Below are 14,228 nucleotides of genomic sequence, written 5' to 3' on the forward strand. Positions count from 1 at the left end.
TCATTCAATGCACTAGCGCAATGTTACCGAAATGGCTTAAAAACCTATGCACATAAATATAAAAAATAAAATAAAAATGACGATTGGCAGAAATTTTATTCCACTTTCCGCTAATGAACTCTTCTTACCTGGAAAGAAAAAAAGTTGCATTTCATTCAAGAGCGTAATTAATGTCATTTTTATTATTTAAACAAAATACGACGAGCTCGCACATAATTTTATTTTTTTGTATTTATTTGCATTCTATTTACTTTTAAGAAGTGGGCACCCCATTTCAACAACCCTTTATTGAACCTGCTCTCATTGACGTGGTTGCATCGCTTGCCTACCACTGCATCAGTTTCACTTTCAATATTTGTGCAATTTATCAGCGCTACCACTGTCGCTATATTAATTGATATTTGCTGTTATGCTTTGCGGCCAATTTTTTATTTTCTTACATTTTTATTTATTAGTTGGCTTAGTTGTGGCTTACATCTTTCGCTTGCCTGCCGACTTCCTTGCATTGATTGATGCAGCGAACGAACAATTTGTCCACCATCTGACTATAGCGAATTTATTTTTATTTGGGATAAATCGATGGCCCCAGCATCACGTACGTACTTATTACTTGTCACATGCATTTCTTTTTTCTGGCTTATGTGAGATTATTGCTGCAACTTTTGACTGCTACTAATTACCTCTATAAAAAGTCCATAGATTCCGCGGGCAAAAAACCAAAAGTAAAGCCACTCTTGAAGAAATCTGCTGGTGCACTAAAAATATGCCGCAAGATGGTGAAAGAGAACGAACATCAAATACAGTGGGTGCTGATGATAAAACTGAAGAGCTTCGTTCCCACCCAGCTAGGAAAAATGCTCGAATGCAATCTAAAAATAATGTTAAGGGGGGAGCCTGCTTTAGAGGCTTCAAAAAATCGATTTTATCGTGGATTTTTTTTGAGAAGGACAGAAATATTCGATTAAAACGAAACTTTCAGGTTTTATTTTTATGTATTTGGAGAGTCTTCTCAAATTTTTTCATTAAAATATATGTCATACTAAGCCTGCTACAAGCATTTTGCCGAGGCGTCTCGAGTGTGCATGTGTCGTGCGGCGGGAAAGATGCAGGTCGCAATTTTCATCTGAAACCAAAAACCCAAAAAAAATTTATTTTAGTATAGTATAGCTTCTATTTAAACCAACAAAACTAAACAAAAAGTGAGAAATTCAACAATTTTTCGCTAATTTCAAAAAAAATCATTTTTTTTGGAAAAATAAATTCACTTTAGATTGCTTAAAAAGTGGGTTAATCATAACTTTCTTAAGGTTTTTTAGGCTCAACTAGAAGAGAATATAATTCCGAATATAATCAATGTTATCTCGTTTCGGTAGGACGTTTAACTTTTCCCCTATCTTTCCCGCCAATTAGGAACAATCGCAAAAATAAAAAACCGAGAAATCGCACTTCGAGCGATCCGGCCGCTCGTTTACCTGCTCGACGCTTACTCACAATTTCTTCTGTCACTCCGAAAATATTTTCAATTTGCTTCAGAAATTTCGAGGACACATTCTTGGATAGTTTGGGAAGACATTTATGCAAAAAAAAAATCGATTTTTTGAAGCCTCAAAAGCAGGCTCCCCCCTTAAGGTCCGTTAGATGTTAAAGTTCCAGGAGTTGAAAAAGTGATGCCACCAAATTTGTATTTGTTTGCGAGAGATTTTAATATAATTTTAGTATATACCCGCAAGAATGCGTTTTACCAAATATCTGGAAGTCAAAAAAATGGGTACTTACCAGGTAGATACCTATGAAATGAGACTTTTTTCAATTTCAAACGTTTATTAACAAAAAATGGTTACAAATTTAATCTTCAAAATAATAGCCATCGCTAGCGACACATTTTTCCCATCGCTCAAGCAATTTCTGGATACCGCGCCAAAAAAATTGGCCGTCTTTGGCCACAAACCAATCATTGAGCCATTTATTGGCTTCTGCGTGAGAATGGAAGCGCTGCTCGGAAAGTGCGTGGCCCATCGATGCAAACAAATGATAATCGGAAGGCGCCAATTCTGGTGAGTAAACTGCATACACCAGCGGTTCCCAATCGTGCGTCTCCACCAATTCCCGGGTCGCTCTTGTTCGACGTCATCAAAAAAAATTACTTTGTGACGCCGATCGGCATATTCGGTGTATAGCCCTGTTCAAATCGGCCAATTGTCGTTGGTAGCGTGCACCGTCAACTGTTTCACCTGGTTTTAATAGCTCGTACCAAATCATACCACGCTGATCTCAGAAAACACACAGCATTCATTGCCTTGCGGCCGAAGCGATTTGGTTTGGCCGTTGTTTTGGGTTTGTGGTCGGGCGGACCATACGATCGTTTACACTTGGGATTGGAGAAATACACCAATTTTTCATCACCCCAAACGATTCGATGCAAAAAAGACTTCCTTTTGAACCGGGAGAGCAACATTTCACAAGTGGTTTTTTCGATTCTTAACGATGTCCGCAAATCGTAGTTTGAATGCATGAAATTCGACATTTTTGAGAGCGACAAAAATGCATTGTTGTATGAAACGTAACAAACAATGAACTGAATATTGTTGACAGATGACAGACAAAAAGACGAAAAGACCAAATTAGACACTTAACAAAGTATACAGAATAGCCTGTCTGAGCGTAACGGGAACAACGCGAATCTGCCAAAAAGTGGCTTTAAGATTGGTCACTGGAATCACCCCATTATATCTCGTAGCCAAAGGGACGCCAGTCAGTGCAGCTCTAAGACTTCCTAATCTATTCCATCTCAAATAAGGCAATCTTACAGGAAATGTACGAATGCTGTGTTCAATCCTGAAGTCTCCGTGCCTTAAAGTCTACGACAAGATGGAAAGGAAACAATAATTCTCAAAGATATTCAAAGTAGTCATTAGTGACCGATCAGCAGGGAGAAACAATGAAATATCCTTAAAACAGGGCGCACAGGCATGGTTTACTTATGGGTCCAAAACGGAAGAAGGTAGTACCGGGGCTGGAATTGTCGGACCACATTTCAAAATTGCTATTGCTATGGGAAAACCCACTTCCATTTTCCAGGCGAAGGTCCACGCCTTAGAGCTGTGTGCCAGAGAATGTCTACGGAGAGGTGCGCGCGGTGCGAATATAAACATTCTCTCTGGTAGTCAAGCAGCTGTAAAATCGCTGGATAGCTTCTAATTCCAGTCAAGGTTGGTCTGGGAATGTTTTATGATCCTCAACACCCCAGCATCAAGAACCTGTGTTACATTGATGTGGCTTCCGTGACATGAGCGGCACGAAGGGAATAAAATTGTGAACGCTTTAGCAAAAAAGGGGGCAAAGACTCCCTTCGTAGGTCCAGAGCCTTTCTGCGGACATAAAACCTTACGCTGAACTACTAACAGGACATTGTTAACTTAATTACCTCATGAAAAAGATAATTGCAATGTCGCAGGCAAAAAAGGTTCTGGCTGGAGAGCTGAACTCCATCCTCCTATATTACGCGACAGATTGGCGTGACGCATTCAAGCGCGCAACATTTGCGTAGTACACTAACTCCACGTACCGGTTGTGTGCAATGAATAGTGTAAACAAAGGCAGAGGGACCGACTACCTTATCCCCAAAGTTGAAGCTTGGCTCCAGAGAAAGCTAAGTTTGCATGGCCATATTAAAGCGTGCCTTTTTCGCTTCGGATACGAGCACTGCACACGAGCAGTTGGCGAAGATACGGCACATGTGCTTTTCGGGTGTCCCCGCTTCAGAAGTCTAAAGGCTAAACTGGAAGTGAGACTTAGCTGCGTTACGTCCGAGAATCTAGCGCCACTGATGCTAATGACTCAGGCCACATAGGCCAAAGTACATCACATGGGTGTTGAAATAGTACAGCAACTCTAGTTCAGCGAGCAGGCAAGACGGAGGCGCGAACGCCAAAAAATCAGCAAACCAATCTAGAGGTGAAAATGAAGGTTAACTGGTAATATTACACTAAGAAACTAACTTTTCTATGGTATAGTTAGGACATGGTGGATGCGGACATACAGTTCCGAACGGGGTGACTCTCTTCTGAAATGATTTTACAGTGGGTGATAACAGATAGATGTAACTTCCGACGCCTTATACCAGGACAGTAACTGACGTTGAGTGTAGTGTTCAATCCACCTCCACCGATGGCACCGGAGGGATCGCTGCATTGACGGTAGGAGGTTTAGTTCGGGCTAAAGACTCTCACTGACCGCGTTAGGCTTTCAATGCTTCCTTTTCACGAAAAACCAATCAAAACAATTTCCGTTTGCATTTATTTTACATACTCATTTATTAGACATTCAGAATCACTCCATTGCGTGTGTCAAACTACAACGAACTGAATATATTTTACACATAAATAGCCTTCAAATCACTCCCAACTTATCCGAATCCTCCTATCTAAATTCTTTTCCTCGGCTACTGACTCCTTCGTCGTTCTTTTGTAATAGAACAGCTCCGCGCAAAATGCCAAAAGAGATAAACTCACGCCAAGCCCATACATCCACCACAGGCAATACAAATCCTCCAAAGAGAGCGGTTTAAATTTCGCGGGCTCCCCTTCAGTCATATTAATTTTCTTCGCCGCCCTCATATCATCATAGGGCTGACGTATCCATAAATCAGATAATCCACCGCTATTTACCTGGTGAATCATATTGTTGAGCGCTTCCTTAAATATTGAGTGTTCCTGTAATGGTATCGCTACTGGAAGTGTTTTTCTTAAATACATCTGTTCGCTCACGTAGAAAAGTGGTCGCGGTAAATACGATTGATGTCTTGACAACACCGACCAAAATGGACTGATTACAGAGTAACCAAATCGCGGATCTAAGGATGCACGTTGGCGCTGCGCTTCACTAATTGAATCAAGTAAGAAATTTTTCTCTACGACTTGTGGATCGATATAGAAATGTAGAGAATCATAAACATAATGATTTACTTTAATTTTTATTCCTAAATGGTAAAGTTCGTCGAAAGTTTCTGCACGGGAGTACTTATGTGGATTGCTGGTTATATACGATTTAAGAAAAGCTGCAATAAATGTGCTCATGAAAATGCCACTGAGCAACAGACAAATATATATAAAACGTTTCGTGAATTTCGCCTTCAGGTGAACGACCGAGCACGAGGACTGTCCAATTATATTACGGAGCACAACATTGGTGAATATCCAAATGAAGAAACGTAAACTGCTTGTTGGAGAACGTCGCCGCCAAAGTAAACTTTCCAAGGTAAGAACGAATGAGAAGATGAGGAGTAGTAACAGGAGAAATAGTCCCAACACAGAATTGAGCAGAAATAAAAGTACTTCGCTGTCGGGTACTAGGGGAGGCAAAGGTACCATAATAGTCCAATCTATTGGCATCAATGGTGTCGATACTTCAACGCCAGCTGATTTTATGTCCGAAGACAAAATTCCAGTCACCATGTCGATGGTATCATTATTTATTAATGGTCCCCAAACATAAATATTGACTAAATTGTCCGGGTTCACTGGTTTCGGATAAGAGAGCGTACCGTTGTTTTGCTTAGCAAACTCTCGTAGAAGTTTTGTGAGAAATCCGCCGATCTGCACTTGTCCATACCGATCACGCCACAGAATTGCCCATGGTTCGACTTCATTGACTACAGTGCGAATGGCAAAACCTTTCAAGTCTCTGATGCGATCGGGAAAGCAATCTTCATCCAGTGTTTTGCGTTCTAAATGAAACTGAGGAAAATAGCTGAAAGTATAGAAGTGTCCGTCGTCCACGTAGTCTCTGTAAATACTGATCACGTTCAATAAACGCATTTGGGCGCAGTATTCGAAAAGTAGTTGTTGCTGTTGTTGGAGCTCTTCACGGTTTTCTATCACTGCAGTCTTGTATTCGGTATTCCAGATGAAGAGAATACGGATATAACGTCTATTTGTGAGACAACCGACCATCTTCTCTAACGAATCTGACACAAATCTATTCGGTAAACAACGAATCAATAGAATTTCATCATTGGAGTGGCTGGGCGAGTACGCACAAGAGCTATTGGCTTGCAGTAGTCTCACAGTGCCGTAAGCGCTGAGCATTCGAATGGAATCGTCACAAAGACAACTCTGACTTGAGTCGTGGGCGTTGATAATAAGAAACGAGTAGATTTTCCGCTCCACTTGAATTTTGTTTATAATTTGGCTGATGTTGATGCTCAAATTATTTGCGGGGCTCCAGTTGATTGATAAGTGCGCCATCAACAGTGGAGAGATGAGGATTATTATTGCGCTGCTTACAAGCAACATTTTCCGGCAGACTCGATTTGCGCTCTTTAGAAATCGCTATAAAACTATCTTTTGAGTAAGCTCATATTTGCTTATATAACTTTGCTTTTGAAATCCATCAAAAGTAGAAACATTAATTGTTCAAATGTGACTCACCGGAAATACTTGTACCGTCATAGAATTAATTTGTAATAAATTTTATCACACTGAAAATTATTGTAATTGAGAAAGGTTGCCCAAATGTGCGGCGAAAGGAAATATTTTCAATCAACTTAGAATTTGATTAACACTAAAAAGACATAGAAGTATTAGTAAATTTTGGTTAATGGATTCATGGCTCAATTGACGAGCCTAATGGATTTGGATAGAAATAAAAAACAAAAATTGATGAATTTAGTTACATAGATAATTGTTGAGACAATTGATGCCGCTTATGAAAGCAAATAAGGAAAGGAATATTCCGCAGAAAGCGGCATTTCTTTAACTCAAAAGCAAATTAAGTCTTACTGTGTGGTAGGGAAGCTTGGTTGATGATTGAAGCTATTTCAAATGTGTTGTCAATGTGGTAACAGATTTCATATTTGTCAATAAGTACCTTCAAAAAGTCACACTTTTTGGTGGAGCTTTGGGTTGAGTGCTCTCAAACGAGGACAAAGGCGCGTGGGAGGTTTAAACACACCTGGAAACGCGTGCTAGTAAATGAATTTGATTCTGTCCTAAAACTACTGATAGAATTTTTTTTCGTATGGCAGCGTGGTATAAGTGGTTTAACAACAGAAGGGTATAGGTAATGACGGGCAATATTTTATGCAATCGAATTTCCTCATCAACTTACCAAAATCAATTGCTTGAATTACAAAGCAAAAATAGTCCCTGAAAATATTATGGTTCGGTAATTTATTTTGTTTTCTTTTTCATTTTGACTCATTTCAAAGAAGGTTGAAGAAAAAAATTGATATACAGGGTGAACGGTATGAAGTGTTACCAACTTCACACTGCTTGTATCTGTAAAACAGCTCATGACTTCAACGTCAAAATTGTTCTAATGACAGCTCAATATATTATTGATAAGCCATCAACAGCATTTGCGTCTCAGTTTTGTTGAATTTTTTTTTCTGTGATGGAATTCAAACGTACCAGTCTGATTGCGTTATATTTGGCTGGAAAATCACAACCAGCTATTCATTGTTCGTGAGCTCAGTCACCTCAAAATGAATAAAATGTTTGTGTATCGCACTATAAAACGTTACAATGATACTGGTAGCATTGCAAAACTTTATGGAGGTGGACCAAAAAAAAGCCGCAACAACGCCAGAAATGGTTCGGAAAGTGAAGGCTCGACTTGTACGAAATCCACGTCAAAGTGGAGAAAAATGGCCAAAGAACTGAAAATATTGCAAGACAGCATTCGACGCATATTGAAAAATGAGCTCAAGGTCAAGGCTTACAAGTTCCAAAAAGCACACGATCTTTCACCCCAGCAAAAACAAAGTTCGGTGCGAAAGAGCAAAGTAGTTGTTGGGCTTACACGAACGTGGCGAATTTCCTAACATTGTGTTTTCTGATGAAAAAAATGTCCCAATTGAGCAGTTCATAAACACTCAAAAGGACCGTCTTGAGCCTACGTATGGCCACTCGAAGCAATTTCCCATCGCAAGTAATGGTTTGGGCTGCAGTGACCGCTGATGGACGTTCTCCAATTGTTTTTATCGAGCCTGGTGTCAAAGTGAATGCGACTTATTATCGGGAAAATGTTGTAGAAGCTGCTTTAGAGCCGTGGACACGCAAACATTTCGGTCGTAGACCATGGACTTTTTAACAGGACTCGGCACCATCTCATGAAGCTCGTGTGAACCAAAAATTGTTAAAAAATCATGTTCCACACTTCATTTCGTCCACACAATGGCTTTCGAATTCGCCAGACGCATCTCCATCTGGTCCATTTTGGAGAGCAAGGTGAGGACTAAAAAATATGTCAGTATGGATGCGCTGAAAAAACGATTATAGGAGAATGGGCCAAAATACCTCAAGATCACATTCGTGCAGCATCTCGTGCAGCAGCGCTAGAAAATAACAAACTGAAGATGACTTTCGCTTATATCAAGACAGCAACCCTAAGCACAAGTCACAAATACGATAGTACAAAAATGGTTAACATATAAATGCCACCACGTAGTAGAAACTCTTGACAATCAGCTGATTTGAAAGTCATCGAAAATGTTGGTCGGTTTGAAGAAAAATATAAGAAAATATGAAATACATAACAAATCGTATCTTAAAAAGTTGGCACTTGAAGAGTGGCACCAAATTACTCTAGAATATACAAAAAACAGGTTGACTCCATGACTTCTTCAAACTTAAATTGATAATAAAGGATACTCAACAACGTACTAAATACCCTAAAAGAAATAAGCAATAACTCTTTTTTGGTTGTATCATTTAAGCTGCGGCGTGAATTACTGTATGTTTTCATTTAATGCTTTTTGTTTTTGCATTAGGAGCACGAAGAGATTTGATCGTTCCTAAAACACTCAGGCTAAAAAGCCCATTGTATTTAGAGCTCTGGAAAGAGGGTAGATAGTCAAGGGGGAAAGCAGAAAAGTATAACAGAAAGAGATAGGAAAGAATAGAGACTGAGACAGAGACAGAAGTAGTTAGTCCTATTAGAATTTTCCAGATTCTTTGGCAAATCTGTGAATATCCTCCAGTTTTAGAGAACGTATATTACTCATTCTCACGACTTCGGAACCCAAAATTCGTAGCCGTGCTCTAGCAAAGGCAAGACACTCACAGAGAAAGTGGTCAGTGCTATCCGCCTCCTCCAAGCAAGACAGGCACATCGGCTCCTCAATGATTCCAATGCTGGTCATATGCTGACCACATGGGTTGTGTCCTGCAATGATGCTGACCACCAACCGAATGTCTTTCCTTCTAAGTTTTAGTAGAAAGTTTGACAGTTTTCTGTTCAGATTTGTCACAAAACTGCTTTGCAGTTCTGCAGCGTTCTAGACCGGACCATCGCTCTTTATGTAGATTGTATACATAATCGCTGATTCAATTCATGATTTCAGCGGAACTGATTCTGATTATTGACTCTCGCGCTTGTGGGGGAACCGCTGATCCAGGGTTAGTCAATTCATTGGCAATTTCGTTTCCTTGAACATCGAAGTGTCCTGGAACCCATGTAAGTACCAGTTTATGCCGTCTTGCGACAGAATCAAGCTTCTTCTTACATTCTTGAACAATCTTTGAGGTTTGCTTCGCGTTCTCCAGGGCCTTCGGTGCAGCCTGACTGCCACTGAAAACTCCAATCTGTTTCCCGCTCCATCTCTGTCGATTATTCATTCGGCTACTTTCAGGACGGCAAAAACTTCTGTTTGGAAAGAGTTGCCATTTCCCCCATAGCATAGTGATACTTATTACTATCGTTTAAGTACCATCCGGCTCCAGACTCTATTTCATTCTTGGACCTGCATTCTGGATTGATTCATTGCTCCCGCAGTGGAAATCTTACATCAAATTCCCTTCCAAATGAAACTAAGGGTATCAGGTCGTCTTTAGGTGCCAAAAACAGTGGAGATAGCAACTTATAGATTTCTATGTGGCCCGAAGTTGCGTCTTCGTGCCGGAAACCATATTTATGGAGTCTACACATTGCTGCTATTGGTTCCTGTTGTATCTTAAGATCCAAGGGGAGCAAATCAGTCTTAGTATTTAGAGTATTGCTGGAGGTTGTGCTCATGGCACCCGTAATGCATGAACATACACTTCTTTGTAGCCTGTATAGTTCTCGGAGGTGTGAGTGACTGTATATAAATAAATCAGATTGATACTTCAGATGTTATTTATTTGTAAATTTGTTCGACAGAACCTGGGTCACAAATATGAAACTTAATTTGACCAACAAAACAACTTTAAAAGAAACCACTTTAAATTTTAAATGGACTGGACTCTTCGTGGACTTCGATAAACTCACTCGCAGCCAAGGCGCAAAAAAATGTTCCTCACCCCCTCCAAAATAGTGTCACACAATGTTGTTGGGCATTTCTGGGCTTTCAGCAGAAAGTTTAAGTTTTTGGCCACCAAATCGTAAGGACTATTCTAAGATACTCATCGAGACTGAGTTAGCATTGAGTTGCACATTTGAGTTTGATTTCAGTGCTTAAATGTAAGAAATACCTGTATGAAGAAAATTAATTATTGTAAATACAAAGAAAATTGAATTTAAACCATATAGGTGGTAGTTTTTGTATTGCTGACGCCATCAATTTCATCAAAAAGATCTAAAGCACACCAAGTCTTAAAGTCGAGCATTCCTTGCCCTTCTTACAACTTATTTTACTTTCATAAACGCCATCAACCATTTAAATATTTGTATAACCAAGTCCATCAATTTTGCTTCTTTTTTCATTTACTCTTTCTAACTCGTATTATTTTACACCCGAATTGTGATCAATGATAAACTCATTCAACGCGACGTTGGTAAGTGCCCTCAAATAAACTCTTAACCAACTCACACAAGGTGTAGAAGCGCAACGCAATTTTTACCTCAAGATAATCAATCCATGTTGCCACCACACTTCCATTAGGCTCGTCAATCGTACCATGAATCCATTAACCAAAATTTACTAATACTTCTATGTCTTTTTAGTGCTAATCAAATTCTAAGTTGATTGAAAATATTTTCTTTCGCCGCACATTTGGGCAGCCTTTCTCAATTACAATAATTTTCAGTATGATAAAATCTATTACAAATTAATTCTATGACGGTACAAGTATTTCCGGTGAGTCACATTTGAACAATTAATGTTTCTATTTTTGATGGATTTCAAAAGCAAAGTTATATAAGCAAATATACGCTTACTCAAAAGATAGTCTTATAGCGATTTTTAAAGAGCGCAAATCGAGTCTGCCGGAAAATGTTGCTTGTAAGCAGCGCAATAGTAATCCTCATCTCTCCACTGTTGATGGCGCACTTACCAATAAACTGGAGCCTCGCAAATAATTTGAGCATCAACATCACCGAAATTATAAACAAAATTCAAGTGGAGCGGAAAATCTACTCTTTCCTTATTATCAACGCCCACGACTCAAGTCAGAGTTGTCTTTGTGACGATTCCATTCGAATGCTCAGCGCTTATGGCACTGTTAGACTACTGCAAGCCAATAGCTCTTGTGCGTACTCGCCCAGCCACTCCAATGATGAAATTCTATTGATTCGTTGTTTACCGAATAGATTTGTGTCAGATTCGTTAGAGAAAATGGTCGGTTGTCTCACAAACAGACGTTATATCCGCATTCTCTTCATCTGGAATACCGAATACAAGACTGCAGTGATAGAAAACCGTGAAGAGCTCCAACAACAGCAACAACTACTTTTCGAATACTGCGCCCAAATGCGTTTATTGAACGTGATCAGTATTTACAGAGACTACGTGGACGACGGACACTTCTATACTTTCAGCTATTTTCCTCAGTTTCATTTAGAACGCAAAACACTGGATGAAGATTGCTTTCCCGATCGCATAAGAAACTTGAGGGGTGCTGCCATACGTACTATAGTCGATGAAGTCGAACCATGGAATATTGTGTGGCGTGATCGGTATGGACAAGTGCAGATCGGCGGATTTCTCACAAAACTTCTACGAGAGTTCGCTAAGCGAAACAACGGTACACTCTCTTATCCGAGTCCAGTGAACCCGGACAATTTAGTCAATATAATTATTTGGGAACCTTTACTAAGTAATGATACCATCGACATGGTGACTGGAATTTTGCCTGCAGACATAAAGTCAGCTGGTTTTGAAGTATCGACACCATTAATGCCAATAGATTGGACTATTATGGTACCTTTTCCACCACTGGTACCCAATAGCGAAGTACTTTTATTTCTGCTCAATTCTGTGTTGGGACTATTTCTCCTGTTACTACTCCTCATCTTCTCATTCGTTCTTACCTTGGAAAGTTTACTTTGGCGGCGACGTTCTCCAACAAGCAGTTTACGTTTCTTCATTTGGATATTCACCAATGTTGTGCTCCGTAGTATAATTGGACAGCCCTCGTGCTCGGTCGTCCACGTCAAGGCGAAATTCACAAAACGTTTTATTTACATTTGTCTGTTGCTCAGTGGCATTTTCATGAGTACTTATATAACTGCGGGCCTTAATTCGTATATAACCAAGAACCCACATCAATATTCCCCTGCATTAACTTTCGACGAACTTTACCATTTAGGAATAAAAATTAAAGTAAATCATTATGTTTATGATTCTCTACATTTCTACATCGATCCACAAGTCGTAGAGAAAAATTTCTTACTTGATTCAATTAGTGAAGCGCAGCGCCAACGTGCATCCTTAGATCCGCGATTTGGTTACTCTGTAATCAGTCCATATTGGTCGGTGTTGTCAAGACATCAATCGTATTTACCGCGACCACTTTTCTACGTGAGCGAACAGATGTATTTAAGAAGAACTATTCCAACAACGATACCATTACAGGCTCACTCTATCTTTAAAGAAGCGCTCAACAATATGATCCACCAGGTAAATAGCGATGGATTATCTGATTTATGGATACGTGAGGCCTATGATGACATGCGGGCGGCGAAGAAAATTAATATGACTGAAAAGAAGTCCGTTGAATTTAAACCGCTCTGTTTGGAGGATTTGTATGGCCTGTGGTGGATATTTGGGCTTGGCGTGAGTTTATCTCTTTTGGTATTTTGCGCGGAGCTGTTCTATTACAAAAGAACGACGAAGAAGTCAGTAGCCGAGAAAAAGAATTTAGATAGGAGGATTCGGATAAGATGGGAATGATTTGAAAGCTATACCGTAATTTTGGAAGTTAAAACAGTTTTTTTATACTGTGCAATGCAGTGATTCAGAATGTGTTGTAAATGAGTGGGTAAAATAAATGCAAACCGAAATGTTTTTGATTGTTTTTTTATGAGGAGGAAGTATAGAGGGCCTAACCCAGTCTATATGAAACTTCATCACGTTCTGAACCTCCTACCGCCAATGCAGCGATCTTCCTGGTGCCATCGTCAAGTTTTTTGACGGAAGGGGGATTGAACACTAGACTCAACGTCAGTTACTGTCCTGGTATAAGGCGTCGCAAGTTGCATCTAACTGTTTCCACTGTTATCCACTATTCTTTTCTAAGTGTGATGTAGTCAGTTTACCCGCACTTTCACCGCTGAGTGGATTGGCTGGCTTATGCTCTTTCTTGGCGTTTGGGTCTTCTCCTTGCCTGCTCGCTGTACCGAAGCTGCTGGTGTGCACTGCTCGCAATATGTAGTGTCTTCGTGCCCAAAGCGATTAAGGTATGTTTGACCACTTATGATTCAGGTGATGTAATAGTCTCTGCTCCGTACTTTCTCTGAAGCTAAGCTTCAGCTTTTAGGATGAAGTGATGGGTTGACTTGCCTTGATTTATGGTTTTCCTGCATGCCAACTGTTCGCTTTGGGCTCGGTTGAGCTTCATCGTTTTCACTTCTGTGCTATTAGGTCTAGTGGACATAGGCCAGCTATGATGAGCACCGCACCTTCTGAGGGTGTGCTGAAGGCAGAGCAGACTCTACGAATACACAAGCGGTACGTGGAGTTAGAGTCGAGTATGGATGTATGTGTAGCGTCATGGAATGCGGCACCTCAGACAGACGCACAATATAGGAGAATAGACTTGCCCTCTCCAGCCAGAACCTGTTTTGCCACATGGTTCCCGTCCCTTTTGTTGCTGGCGTATTCCAAGCGGTCTCGGAAGCTAATTTGGTGATCCACCCAAACACCAAAATATCATATTTCACTAATGACTTGGACTCGATGATGCAACTCTCTTACGGCTGCTGATGAATACGACTTCTATATGGGTAACCGGCCTTAAATCTTTCGCACCTGTGATTCGCAATATACGTAAGTTCTTTGGCGGTCACTACAACGATGTTTGGAGTACCAT

At 40.1% G+C, this 14,228-nt stretch overlaps 2 protein-coding genes across 2 annotated transcripts; one reads left to right on the forward strand and one right to left on the reverse strand.

The window, feature by feature from the left end:
- Positions 1-4,394: 4,394 nt before the first annotated feature.
- On the reverse strand, positions 4,395-5,951 carry LOC129243588 (uncharacterized). Its single transcript, XM_054880717.1, has one exon. It carries the CDS (start codon positions 5,949-5,951, stop codon positions 4,395-4,397), a length of 1,557 nt encoding a protein of 518 aa, XP_054736692.1.
- A 5,240-nt stretch (positions 5,952-11,191) lies between these two features.
- Positions 11,192-13,571, forward strand: LOC129243589 (uncharacterized). The gene is made up of 2 exons (XM_054880718.1): positions 11,192-12,973; positions 13,437-13,571. The coding sequence occupies exons 1-2, from the start codon at positions 11,192-11,194 to the stop codon at positions 13,569-13,571; spliced, it is 1,917 nt and encodes a 638-aa protein (XP_054736693.1).
- Positions 13,572-14,228: the final 657 nt, after the last annotated feature.

Source organism: Anastrepha obliqua, chromosome 4 (assembly GCF_027943255.1).
Source record: "Anastrepha obliqua isolate idAnaObli1 chromosome 4, idAnaObli1_1.0, whole genome shotgun sequence".
NCBI classification, from domain to species: Eukaryota; Metazoa; Arthropoda; class Insecta; order Diptera; family Tephritidae; genus Anastrepha; species Anastrepha obliqua.